The sequence below is a fragment of the Pezoporus occidentalis genome, unplaced genomic scaffold, assembly GCF_034315485.1.
Source record: "Pezoporus occidentalis ecotype Australia unplaced genomic scaffold, CSIRO_AGI_Poc_V1 ctg1070, whole genome shotgun sequence".
Classification (NCBI taxonomy): domain Eukaryota; kingdom Metazoa; phylum Chordata; class Aves; order Psittaciformes; family Psittacidae; genus Pezoporus; species Pezoporus occidentalis.
Genome location: NW_026912855.1, coordinates 12,961 through 26,883, shown reverse-complemented (window position 1 = coordinate 26,883; position 13,923 = coordinate 12,961). Strand labels below are relative to the sequence as shown.

At 56.3% G+C, this 13,923-nt stretch overlaps 1 protein-coding gene and 1 long non-coding RNA gene across 2 annotated transcripts; both read left to right on the top strand.

Moving 5' to 3' along the window:
* Positions 1-422: 422 nt before the first annotated feature.
* LOC134165559 (acrosin-like) lies at positions 423-3,071 on the top strand. The gene is made up of 4 exons (XM_062622507.1): positions 423-731; positions 1,237-1,502; positions 1,891-2,039; positions 2,712-3,071. Exons 1-4 carry the CDS (start codon positions 553-555, stop codon positions 3,069-3,071), a joined length of 954 nt encoding a protein of 317 aa, XP_062478491.1. The 5' UTR covers positions 423-552.
* A 4,528-nt stretch (positions 3,072-7,599) lies between these two features.
* LOC134165550 (uncharacterized) lies at positions 7,600-8,208 on the top strand. The gene is made up of 3 exons (XR_009965571.1): positions 7,600-7,666; positions 7,783-7,815; positions 8,171-8,208. It is a non-coding gene; the product is annotated as an uncharacterized LOC134165550 (long non-coding RNA).
* Positions 8,209-13,923: the final 5,715 nt, after the last annotated feature.

The following is a 13,923-nucleotide window of genomic DNA, read 5'->3' as shown; positions in this document are numbered from 1 at the left end:
TGGCAGCTCCTTGGTGGCAGCTCCTTGGTGGCAGCTCCTTGGTTGCAGCTCCTTGGTTGCAGCTCCTTGGTTGCAGCTCCTTGGTGTCACCCTCAGTGGTGGTGGCAGCACCTTGGTGGCACCTTGGGGTCACCCTCAGCGGTGATGGCAGCGATGGCTTTGCTCCATGTCTTCATCCTGCTGGCATTGGCCTGGCTGGTGCATGGCTCCTGGGACAGCTGTGGGTGAGTGGCACCAGGCTCCGGGGCTCCTGGTATTCCATAGGGAGATGCTGCTGCTCCCAGCCATGGTCACACCAGTGGGGTGGTGGGACTGGGAGAGCCCCGCTTCCTCGCCATCACCCCATGCGGTGGCACAGCGCAGCTATGGGGCACCCCATAGGGTCCCTTGTCCCTGCAGCACCCTATGGGGTGGGATGATGCTCACCTATGGGACACCCCATAGGGTCCCTTGTCCCTGCATCACCCAGTGGGGCGGGATGATGCCCGCCCTTCATCCCTAACCATCCAGTGTTGGGCTTCTGCTTCCAGAGGGACCTGCGGTACCCGTCCCATGGCTGATTCCTATGGGGTGTCGCGCATCGTCGGAGGCGTGGATGCGCACCAGGGCGCCTGGCCATGGATGGTCAGCATCCAGTTCCCCACGGCCACCGGCTTCTCGCACATCTGCGGGGGGTCCCTCATCACCCCGCAATGGGTCCTCACGGCCGCTCACTGCTTCGTCGGGCAAAAGTAAGGGGGAGAAGGGATTCCAGCCATAGGGAATAGCCAAGGAGCAGCTCCCATCCCGTCCCCTTCCCCATCCTGGATGCACTGGGAAGAGCGCTCAGGAGAAGGCTGCTTCCAGCTTGACAGCCCTTGAGCCTAAGGCGTGCTGGGGCAGTGCTTTCCTTTGGGCAGCAGCAGGAATGTGGCTCCTTCCCACCCCTCCATAGAATGGGATGGGATGGGATGGAATGGAATGGATCATGGAATGGGTTGGGTGGGAAAGGAGCTTGGGATCATCCAGTTCCAAGCCCTTGCCATGGGCAGGGATGCCTTCCATAGAGCAGCTTGCTCCAAGCTGGCCTTGAGCACTACCAGGGATGGAGCATCCAAACCTTCTCCATCCATCCCATCCCAGTGCCCCAGCGCCCTCATAGGGAATCCCTTCCTTATCTCCAACCTGCAATTCCCAGTCAGAACCCATCACCCCTTGTCCTATGGCTCCAATCCCTGCTCTTCCACTCCCTCCCAGCTTCACCACGGATTGGTTCGTGATGGTCGGAATCACGGACCTGGCTTGGGCCAATTCCGAGACCCAGAAACGTTGGATCCAGAGGGTCGTGGTCCATGAATATTACACCAACGCCTCCGACGGCTTCGACATTGCCTTGGTGGAGCTGGACCAGCCGGTGCAGTGCGGGTACCACGTGCAGCTCGCCTGCCTGCCCGATGCGACGCTCAGGGTATCCCAGCTCTCCGAGTGCTTCATCAGCGGATGGGGCGCGAGGGAGGCCAGAAGTGAGTGCCCGACGGCCCCGTTGGCCTTGGGATGCCGGGTCCTGGATTCATGGAATGGGATGGAAGGGAGGGTAAAGCTCATCCAGGTCTATTGGATGTTGCTCCGACTGGGGATGGAGCATCCTGACCTTCTCCATGCAACCCATCCCAGTCTCCCACCACTTCCTTCTCTCCAACTTGAGCATCCCTGGTTCAGTTGGAACCCATCACCCCTTGTCCCATCGCTGAAGGTCCCTCCATGTCCTCCTTATGTTGAGGATGCAGAACAAAGGGGATGCAGCCCGTGCCATGGGGCGGTGTTGATGGCTCCCATTGATCTTTTCAGCCCCAAATACCCCCATATCCGTCCCTTCTCCCCGCAGTCCTGACCCCCTTTGTGTCCCCACAGCGGGGGCATCGTCCCCATCTGCCCTGCAGGAGGCCAAGGTCCGCCTCATCGATGCCAAGCTCTGCAACAGCAGCCTATGGTACCGAGGGGCCATCAAGAGCCACAACCTGTGTGCTGGGTACCCGCAGGGTGGCATCGACACCTGCCAGGTAGGGATGTGCCCCTGGGGCTCCCTTCTCCTCTCCCATCTGCAGGGCCTTGCTCTGCATCCCCCTTTATCCCAGCTTTGGAAGCGCATCCAGCTCCTGCTCCATCATCCCTGCGCAGGGACCATAGAGGTTGGAGCTTTAAGAGCATTGAGATTCCACCACTAAACCATGTCATGAGCATGGATTCATGGAAGGAAGGAGCTTAAAGCATCCAGTTCTAAGCAAGGGGCAAGGATGCCTTCCATTAGACCAGGTTGCTCCAAGCCTTCTCCATCCAACCCATCCCAGTGTCCCACCACCCTCATAGGGAACAGTTTCTCCTGATCTCCAACCCATAGTCCCTCGTTCCAGTGGGAACTCATCACCCCTCGTCCTATGGCTCCAATCCATGCTGAAGGTCCCTCTCCACACCCAAATGATGAAGGAGAACCCTTCCATCCACATAGGGTAACAGCAATGGTCCCCTCCGGCATTGTCATGGCGACCCATCCCCATCCTCATCCTCTCCCGTTCTCCTCCACAGTGTGGCACCAGTGGTCCCCTCTGCGTTGCCATGGCCACCCCTCCCCATCCTCTCCCGTTCTCCTCCACAGGGTGACAGCAGTGGTCCCCTCAGGCGTTGCCATGGCCACCCATCCCCATCCTCATCCCCTCTCTGTTTCTCCTCCATAGGGTGACAGTGGCGGTCCCCTCATGTGCCGGGACAACAATGCCAACTTTTTCTGGGTTGTGGGGCTGACGAGCTGGGGCCGCGGCTGCGCCAGGGCCAAGCAACCGGGGGTCTACACCTCAACAAGGCACTTCCATGAGTGGATCCTCCACCAGCTGGGGACGTTCCACTCCGCGGGAGCCTCCGCGACGCCCCCGACATGGAGCCACCAGCACGTCTCGCATGCGCCCATCCAGCAGACGATGCCGGCTCCGACGGCCTCGAGCACCAGTGACATCTGCTCCTTCCCATACCGGGTGCTCGTGGAATTTGTCAGTCGGGTGCAGGAGTTGCTGCAGGCTCTAAGGGGGAAGAAGCCTTGAGGAGCGGCGTCGCTTGAAGTTGGCTTCAGCTTCAATACAGTTGCCTTATTTTCCCATAGAGAGGATGCTTTGCGTGCCCACCTCTTCTTCTGGTCCGTGCGCAGGGATGGGGATGAGGGATGGAGGGCAGGGAACAGTGGGAAGCGGGAGCTGGGAATCAGGGAATCAACCAGTTTGTGAAAGACTTTCAGGAGCATCAAGTCCAATCATTGCCCCGCCATTAAAGCATGGCATGAAGAGGCAGGGGGGACAGCTTCCATTAGACCAGGTTGCTCCAAGCCCATCCATTCTTCTCCATCCAACCCATCCCAGTGTCCCAGCACCCTCACTTCCTTATCTCCAACCTGAACTTCGCTGTTCCAGTTGGAACCCATCACCCCTTGTCCTGTGGCTCCAATCCATGCTGAAGGCTCCTCTCCACACCCAAATGATGAAGGAGAACCCAAACTTCCATGGTTCTGCTTCATCCCTGCATCCAGCTGGAGCATCCCACTTCATCCCTGCATCCAGCTGGAGCATCCTGCTTCCAGGCTTGGGATCTTCCCTTAGGACCTCACAAGCTTCAAGGTTGTATCCATCCCAGCTCCCAACACCCATCCCAGCACTCTTTGGACCTCTCCCAGATGCCAGCACTGGGGTCCCCAGTGCCTGGAGCAGGGAGTGGGGCCAGGGCTCACAGCACCCACTGCACCCCCAGCACCCATAGCAACTACAGCACCCATAGCATGCATTGCACCCATACCACCCCCACCACTGCCAGCAACCACAACAGCTCCAGTGCACCCAGTCATCCTAGCACCTAGAGAAACCCCAGCACCCACAGAACCCCCCAGCACCCTCAGCACTATATAGCTCCGGTATCAGGGTCCTAGTGCCCGCCCGCTGCCTCCTCCCTGTCAGGAACCGGTCCCAGTGTGCCCGCCCCCTATAGCGCCGGAATCAGGGTCCTAGTGCCCGCCCGCTGCCTCACGCATCAGGGTCCTAGTGCACCCCTGCTGCCTCCTGCCTGGCAGGGACAGGTCCCAGGCCTCCCCCCCCCCCCCCCATAACTCCGTGCCGCAGAAAACACATGGACCCAGTCAGAGATCAATATGATCAGACAAAAGCCATTTTTTACAAAGCCGTAACTCCTTTTATAGTATTTCTTACATGCACTTACAGTGATTTGGCATATTATGATTGGATACATGTCTTGAAGACCCTTTGTAACTAACATATAATTGGTTAAGCACAGGTGTGGGAACTTGACCTCCAAAGCTTGCCAACAGTGCACAGTTCTCATTACCTCAGTGAATTCCAGCTGCTTCTTATCTTGCTTGTTCAGGCTTCCTCGGGCCTCTCATGGCCTTGCTGCATCTTTCAGGATTATTCAGAATTTATGTACCAATTATCCACTCTCCTGTGAGAACACTGCCTCCACATCTCCCCCTTTTTGTTTTATATATGTTTTGGGTGACCCTACTTGAGCAGGGGATTTGGCCTAGATCATATCTCCAATATATGACAACTACAGGCTGCTGGGCCTGCCCCTCTTTTCTGCTGTATGACTCTCTGGTAACAGGGGAGGCCATCCTTCACATCAAGGTCTGGCATGGCATGTGTCCCCACTGCCAACAGCGGAGCCCAAACAGCCCAAAAAAAGGAGAAAAACACCCCAAAACCACCACAGAACGACCCCAAAAGCACCCTGTCCTGCTTCTCCTATGGGATACAGGGTCAGAGCCCCAAACTAACCCCAAAAGAGGCCACAAGTACCCCAAATCCACCCCCAAAACCACCCCCAAAACCACCTTGTCCTGCTTCTCCTATGCAATACAGAGTCAGAGCCCCAAAATAGCCCGAAAACAGAACAAAAACACCCCAAACCACACCAAACCCACCTTGTCCTGCTTCTCCTATGCGACACAAGGTCCGAATCCCAAAACAGGACATAAACCAAAACCACCCTAAAACCACCCCAAAACCACCTTGCCCTGCTTCTCCTATGGGATATGGGGTCAGAGCCCCAAAACAGGACAAAACCAGGGCAAAAACAATGCAAAAAATCCCCAAAACCACACCCAAAACCACCTTGTCCTACTTCTCCTATGGGATACAGGGTAGGAGACCCAAAAGAGACCCAGAACAGAAGAAAAACACCCCAAAACACCAGGGTCAGAAAACAACACAGAGTCAAAACAAAACCACTCCCAAAACACCCCCAAACCACCCCAAAACCACCTTGCCAAAACCACTCCCAAAACACCCCCAAACCACCCAAAAACCACCTTGCCCTGCTTCTCCTAAGGGACACAGGGTCAGACCCCAAAAAAGCCCCGAAACAGGCCAAAACCAATGAAAAACCAACTCAAAACACCCAAAACAGCCCCAAAACAACCCAAAACCACCCTAAAACCACCTTGTCCTCCTTCTCCTATGAGATACAGGGTCAGAGCCGGAAAACAGGACAAAAGAATGCCAAAACATCCAAAACTCCCCAAACCACCCCAAAACCACCTTGTCCTGCTTCTTCTGTAGGATACAGGGTCAGAGTCCCAAAAAGCACCCAAAACAGGCCAAAACCAAACCAAAACCACCTGCAAAACCAGCCAAAAAACACCTTGTCCTGCTTCTGCTATGGGATACAGGGTCAGAGCTCCCAAACAGCCCCAAAACAGGACAAATCACTCCAAAACCCCCAAAACACTCCCAAACCACCCCAAAACCACCTTGTCCTCCTTCTCCTATGGGATACAGGGTCAGAGCCCCAAAACAGGACAAAAACAGGAGAAAAGCAGGCCAAAACACCCCAAACAACCCCCAAAATGGGCCAAAACCACCCCAAAACCACCTTGTCCTGCTTCTCCTATGGGACACAGCTCAGAGCCCCAAAACCACCCCAAAACCACCTTGTCCTGTTTCTCCTGTGGGACCCAAGTTCAGAACCCCAAAACAGGCTCAAAAAAGTACAAAAACAACCAAAAACTATTCAAAACCACCCCCAAAACAACCCCAAACCACCCTAAACCCACCCAAAAAAACCCTTGTCCTGCTTCTCCTGTGGGACACAGGCTCAGAGCCCCAAAACAGGCCAAAAAGAGGAAAAAAACACACCAAAACACCCAAACCACCCCTAAAACAGCCCAAGCCAACCCCGAAGCCCAAGCCAACCCCGAAGCACCGGCTCGTGCTGCAGCTCTGCCTCATTCCAGAGCCTTGGATCATCTGGGAGCACGGGATCCCATTGGCATCACAGCTCCTGGTGCTTGGGAGCAGATCCTATGGGATCTGGATCCAGATCCGGATGCTCCACACATGGACACGGATCCAGGTCCGGATCCGGTTGTAGGGGGGAGCGCGGACACAGAATTCCATGGGGCTGGAAGAGCAGAACTGGGCTCCAGGAGGGGGGGCTCTGGGGTGGGGGGGAGAGACACCATTGCCCCTCATTGTCTCCATTGACCCTATTGGCCCCCATTACCCCCATTGCCCATTACCCCCAATGCCCCCCATTACCCCCATTGCCCCCCATTGCCCATGTTACCCCATTACCCCCCATTACCCATTACCCCCATTGCCACCCGTTACCCCCATTCCCAACTCACTTCCCACTGCTCCGCACTGGATCCAAAGATGGGGCTGGGGATGCCCCGGTCCCGCCGCACATCCGGTTGCGGCTCCCATTGAGGCTCCAGGGACCCCGGGTTCGAGCCCCGAGCTCCCGGGTTCCGGTCCCGAGTTCCCGGGTTCGAGCCCCGGTGCCCCCGGAGCAGCGGCGAGAGCCGGGGGGGGAAGCCCCGGTGCCCCCCCCACGGAGCAGCGCCCCCAGCACCGAGCGGCGCCGCTCCCGTAGCAGCACCGGGGCCCGGTGCAACAGCGCCCCCAAGCGGGCGGCCAGGACCCGCGCTATGGGGTGTTGGGGGGCGGGCACTGGGACCCCCAAGTTATGGGGCGCCCCCTTTGTGCCCCCCAAGTCATGGGGCGGGGTCTGGGGGTCCCCGTTTGTGCCCTCCCCCAAGTTATGGGGCGCCCCCTTTGTGGCCCCCAAGGTATGGGGCGGGGTCTGGGTCCCCCCTATGGGTCCCCCTGGGAGTTTATGGGGCACCCCCTCCCCCCAAGTTATGTGGGTCCCCCCTATGGAGCCCCCCCCAAGTTATGGGGCACCCCCTAGTGCCCCCCTCAAAGGGGGGCCGCACCCCTATAGGCCCCGCCCCACGTGCCCGAGGCTGGAGGGCGAAGAGCCCGCGGGGGTGGGGCCGGAGGCGGTGCTGGGTGATGACCACGTGACGCGGGGGGGGGGGGGGGGGGCTGCGGGGGGCGCGCCGGGGCCCGGATCGGGCCCGGGGCCCCGCCCCCCCCCCCCCCCGCCCGCCCCCCCCGTTTGGTCCCGTCCAGTTCCCGCCAATTTCGCCCATCATGGCGGAGCTGGAGCTCCCCTCCGATCCCGAGCTGCGCAGGTTGGAGCCCGCGGGACCCCCCAGTGGGGGCTTTTGGGGTCCTGGGGGGGTTGGGGTGCTCCTGACCCCCTCTCTTTGTCTCCCCCCCACCTCCAGGCTGTGCACGGGGCCCTGTGCCCCCATCCGGGAGTACATCATGGGCCACGTGCGGCACCCGCGGTGAGGGGGGCACCCCAACATCTGGGGGGGAGGAACTGCAACATCTGGAGGGACCCCAAACCTCGGATCGGTCCCTAAAATACATGGCGGGGGGGGGGGGGGGGTTGTTCCTATAGGAATGTGAAGAAGATCAAAGGGAACCTGCTGTGGTATCCGCTGCACCCCAAAGTGGGGGGGGGACACCCAAGCTCATTGGGGAGCCTCCAAAACCCCTCAGGACCCCCCCCCCCAAACCCCTTTGCCTGTTAGGACCCCCCCAAATTTCCATTGGGATCCCAACAACCCCCCAGCACCCCCCAATTCCCCCTTGTGACCCCCCCCCAACCCCTTCTCCCAGATCCATGCACAGGAGCCCAAATTCCTTTAGGACCCCTCCAAATCCCATTGGGATCCCCAGGAACCCCCAGTTCCCTCCCATGATCCTCCCCGACCCCCCCCCCCCCTCCTTTAACCCCCCCCCCCCCCCCCCCCCCCCCCAGGTTTCCTCCTTAACTCGGGGCTCAGGTACCAGCACCTCAAGGAGATTCAGGTTTGGGGGGCGGGGTGGGGAGCGTTAGAGGGTTTTGGGGGGGCTCTGTGGGGTTTTGGGGGGTCCCACAGGGAGCAAAACACCCCCCTGCACCCCAAAACCGTTCCCCCTGCACCTCAAAACACCCCCCTGCACCCCAAAACCATGCCCCCTGCATCCAAAAACACCCCCTCTGCACTCCAAAACCATGCCCCCTGCACCTCAAAACAACTCCCTGCATCCCAAAACGCCCCCCCTGCACCCCAAAACCATGCCCCCTGCACACCAAAACACAACCCCTGCACCCTAAAACCACCCCCATGCATCCCAGAAGCCCCATGGCACCCCAAAACCACCCCCCTGCACCCCAAAACACACCTCTGCACCCCAAATCTACCCCCACTGCACCCCAAAACAACCCCCTGCACCCCAAAAGCACCCACTGTGCACCCCAAAACAACCCCCCTCTGCACCCCAAAACCACCCTATGGATTCCCCCATGCACACAAAACCCTCTCAAGGACCCCCCCGAATACATCCTGCAGCCCGGTTTCCCCCCCTGCAACCCAAAACTGCCCCTGGGCCCTCCCCCCTGATCTTTTCCTCCCCACTCCTGAACCCCAGAACCCTTTAGGGACCCCCTCTATACTTTAAACCCCCCTGGGTTTCCTTCTGAAGTGGGTGCTGGGCTCATAGGGGTCCTTAAAGCCCCCCCCCCCACTCTCCCTAAACCCAGTGCTGAGACCTTTTGGGGTGCCCCCAACCCCTCCATGGTCCCTGCAGCCCTTTTGGGGTCCCCAAAATGGGATCTGGACCCCTTTGGGCCCCCCAAACTCCCCTCAACGTTTGGCTTTGGGGCCCCCCTTGCCAGCAGGTTGATGCTGGAGGCCACGGGGCTCTCAGGGGCTCGGGGGGCCCAGATCCAGCAGGGCCCAGAGCTACGGGGCAGCCCCATGGACTCCCCAGAAACTGCCCTGGGGCCACTGAGGAGGCAGCTGCAGGAGGGGAAGCAGCGGCTGGTGGGTGCCAACGGGGGAATGTGGGGATTTGGGGGGGTCCTGATGGGCTTGGGGGGGGGGTGGGTCTATGAAGTGGAATTTGATGGTTATGGGGAGGGGTTGGGGTCCCTAAAGGGTCCCAGCGCCGCTTTTTGGGAGGGATGAGGGATATCTGGGGGTCCTGGAGGGGGATTTTGGGTCTATAGGGGATGACATGGGGGAGTTTGGGGCTTTAGGGGGAATTTTGGGGGTTCAGCGGTGCTGGGAGGGGGATCTGGGGGTTATGAATGGGTTTGGGGTTAAGGGAGAGGCTTGTGGGGAAATATGGGGCGATATTTAAGGTGTTTGGGGGTCTTGGGGGGTATTTGGGTCCCTCCCATGGCTTTGGGGTCCCTCATTTCCTTGTGTCCCCCCCCTCCATCCCTTCCAGTCCCGTCGCTGGATCCAGCTCCGGGCTCTGGCCGCATCCAATGGGAAGCTCCAGGCGCAGCTGCGCCCCCTGCAGGCCCAGGTGAGCAAAGACGGGGAGGGAGGGGGAGGGGCTGGGGGGGGGGGGTGGCCTCACCCCTTTGGCCACGCCCCTTTCAGGCCCTAGGGAGAAGGGCAGGGGCTGCTGGAAGCGCTGAGCATGCTGGACTAAAAGGACACAAATTAAGTAGGCCCCACATTAATAACATGTAAATAAGGAAGTAACGTGTAAATAAGGTCAGCCCTACATGAAGTGCGTGTGGATAAAGCAGGTCCTACGCTAATTGCATGTAAATAAGGGGGGGGTAACGATGGTGGGATGAGAAATGGGGAGGGATGGAGGGAGAGGGGGAGAAATGGCAGGAATGTGGGGAATGGGGGTGGGAAAAAGGGGGAGGGGGAATGGGGGGCATAAGGGGGGGAGGGGAGAAAATGGGGATGCGGTGGGGGAGGGGAAGAGGGGACAAAACTGGGGGGGGGGGGGAGGGGCGAGGAAAGGCCCCATATTCAGCCCCATGGGGGGCAGCCGGGAGGGGGATAAACGGGGACACGAGTTGGGGAGCTCAGAGCTGATTGGCTGTTGCCTGGGAAACGCTCGCCAGAACGAGGCCGGGGGGGAGGGGAATTGCCTGCGCAACGGCGGCATCCAACCCGGAAGTGCGGCGAGCGTCGCAGAACGGGGATGGGGAAAGGCCGAAACACGGCGGGAGGAAATGGGGGCCTCGATTTCCTGTGAAATCTTTATTTATTGGTTAAGTTTCCTTTTTATACATTCTTAAGGTGACCCCTTCCGCCTCCCCCCCCCCCCCATTTACATCGGTGTCAATAAGGCTTCGGATAGACACCCCCCCCCATCCCCCCCTCTCCCATCCCGGGTATAAAGAAGGGGGGAGGTGCCACCCCCCGACACCCCCGGGTGGGGGATGGGAGGTTGTGTCCATTGGGGACCCTCCCCCACCCCCCCCCCCCCCGTTTTGGGGTGCTGGGGGGGTGGTGTGGCCCATCCCCCCCCTTTCCCCCCAGACAGTTCATCAACAGGCACTTAATGACCCCCCCCCCCCCCCCCCCCCCACCCCACCCCCGTTTTTGGTTACATGAAGCCGTTTCTACAGGAACCCCCCAAAACCCACGCACGCACCCACAATGTGTTTGAGGCCAACACTAAAACAGGATTGCAAAGTCAAAGAACACGGACCTGGAGGCGCAGGGCAGCCCCGGGAGATGCAGCCTCCCGAGGGAGGGGAGGGCTCTCCTCTGCACTGGTTACTGCAGGGCTCTCCCTCCTTAAAGAGCCCACGCTCACCGTGGGGGCCCCGTCACAATGGGCAAATCCACAGCGACCGCCACGGCTTTGGGATGGCGGCAGCATCGTGCCCATGGCCACTGGGCACCCAGGGGTGCTGCGGGAGTCGCTGCGGGGGGACCAGGCTCTGCCCAGCCGGCTCGGGGAGGTCCCTCACGGGCTGCTCTTCCTCAGTGCCTTTGGTCCGGAGGTGGAGCATGCGAGGGGTCACAGCTCAACGTGGGCCATGGAACAGGGCGTCACGGCCACCTCCGAGGAGTGGAGAGGGACCGACATTGGCACAGCAGAGAATCATGGAATCCCAGAGTGGGCTGGAAGGGACCTTAAAGCTCACCCAGCTCCAAGCCCCAAAGGCACGGGCAGGGACACCTTCCACTAGAGCAGCTTGCTCCAGGGCCCTGTGTCTCTGTGCACTCCCAGGGCATCCTGGGGATACCCCTAGAGAATCCCAGAGAATGCCTGCAGCACCTCCAGAGCACCCCATGGACCCAGTCAGAGCTCATGCATCACAATGACCTTGGGGACATGGAGACCACAGGGGTGGCTGATTCTGGAACTCCCCGTGTTCAGGTGTGTGAGGTCACAGAACCCCACAGAACCCTCCAGCAGAGGCACCGGGAGACGACAGCTGCCCCACGGAACACAAGCTACCGGTGGAGGAGGCAAGAGCAGCTCCTCTGGTGGTTCCCGTCTTGGTGTCTCGGAGCCGGTGCCGCCTGTGGACACAGGAGCGTGGAAGGAGGTGGGTGGCGATGGCGATCTTGGGGTGCTGTAGGAGTTGCCAGAACACCTCAAGAGACTTCCCCAGAGTGGCTGCTTTGGACTCGGTGTGTGAGTTGGGCTGGCTGAGCCGGCAGCGGAGCGCTGCGGCTGCCGAGGGATGATCCTGGGATCTGCCTCATTTCTTGTGGGGAGAGCAAGGGCCTGTGGGGATGGGCCAAGGGGGAAGGATTTTAACGTGACAGAGAGGGGAGATTGAGATGAGATCTTAGAAGTTGTTCCCTGTGAGGGTGGTGGGACAGTGGCACAGGGTGCCCAGAGAAGCTGTGGCTGCCCCATGGCTGGCAGTGTTCAAGACAGAGCTGAAAATACCCTGACTCTTTCCTTGGTACATGATTGAGTTGCAGGTTTTATTCCATTTTTGGCTAAATCTGAACTATTTATGGAAGTTTCTAGCCTATTTTAAGCTTTTCCTAGCTATTTCTTAACTGGTTTAGGCTGTTTCGAACCCTTTTTTCCCCAATTCTAAAACTTTTTGAACCATTTTGACCTTTTCCAAACGTTTTTTGTCCATTTCTTACTAATTTCTTGCCATTTCTAACCCATTTTTGCTCTTTCCTGACTCGGTTTGAGCCATTTTTGGCCATTCCTAACCCAGTGTTGCCAATTTCTAACCCATTTTAAGTCTGGCTATTTCTAAAAAAATTATGGCCATTTCTATCCTAATTTTGGCCATTTCTTACCAGTTTTAAGCTTTTTTTTTGGCTATTCCTAGTCCATTCTTGCCTGCTTGTCCCCTGTTTGAAGCATTTTTTTACCACTTCTAAACAATTGATGACCATTTCTATCTTATTTTTGCCCATGTCTTACCAGTTTTAAGCCATTTTTGGCAATTCCTAAAGAATTCATGGCCATTTCTAGCCTGGTTTCAGCTTTTCTTAGCTATTTCTTAACTGGCTTGAGCTATTTCTAACCTTTTTTTTTGCCCAATTCTAACTCTTTTTAAGCCATTATGGCCATTTCCAAACCGTTCTTGTCCTGTACTTACCAATTTCTTTCTAACCCTTTTTTTGGCCTTCCCTAACTTGGTTTAACCCATTTTTGGCCCTTTCTGACCCACTTTAACTTTTTTTTGGTTATTTCTAAACAATGGCTAGTCATTCTCACCTTATTTTTGCCCATTTCTTACCTGGTTTATGCCATTTTTGGCTAATGCTTCACTTTTTTATGGGCATTTCTAGCCTGGTTTAAGCTTTTCTCACCTATTTCTAAACTGGCTTGAGCTATTTCTAACCCTTTTTTGCACAATACTGACTCTTTTTAAGTCATTTTGGCCATTCCCAAACCATTTCTGTGCAGTTCTTAGCAATTTTTTTTCTGTTCCTAACACAGCTTTTGCCCTTTCCTGACTTGGTTTAAACCATTTTTGGCTTTTTCTAACACATTTTAGGTCTTTTTTGGCTATTTCTAAACAATTGCTGGTCATTCTTATCTTATTTTTGCCCATTTCTTGCCAGTTTTAAGCCATTTTATGGCAATTTCTGAACTATTTATGGAAGTTTCTAGCCTTTTAAGTTTTTCTTTTCTTTTTGGCTAAATCTATTTCTAAACTGGTTTGAGCTATATTTTTTACTGACTCTTTTTAAGTCATTTTGGCCATTCCCAAACCATTTCTTCAACATTTCTGTCTTACCAATGTCTTTCTATTTCTAACCTGGTTTTGCCCTTTCCTCACTTGGTTTAAACCATTTTTGGCTTTTTCTAACCCATTTTAAGTCTTTTTTTGCTATTTCTAAGCAATTGCTGGTCATTCTTATCTTATTTTTGCTCATTTCTTGCAGGTTTTATTCCATTTTTGGCTAAATCTGAACTATTTATGGAAGTTTCTAGCCTGGTTTAAGCTTTTCTTACCTATTTCTAAACTGGCTTGAGCTATTTCTAACCCTTTTTTCTTGCTATTTCTAAACAAGCTACTGACTCTTTTTTTAAGCCATTTTGGCCATTTCCAAACCCTTTCTGTGCAGGTCTTACCAATGTCTTTCTATTTCTAACCTGGTTTTGCCCTTTCCTCACTTGGTTTAAACCAATTTTGGCCCTTTCTAACCCATTTTAAGTATTTTGGCTATTTCTAAACAATTGCTGGTCATTCTTATCTGATTTTTGCCAATTTCTTACCAGTTTTATGCCATTTTTGACTAAGTCTGAACAGTTTCTTGCCATTTCTAGTTTGGTTTAATCTTTTCGTAGCTATTTCTAAACT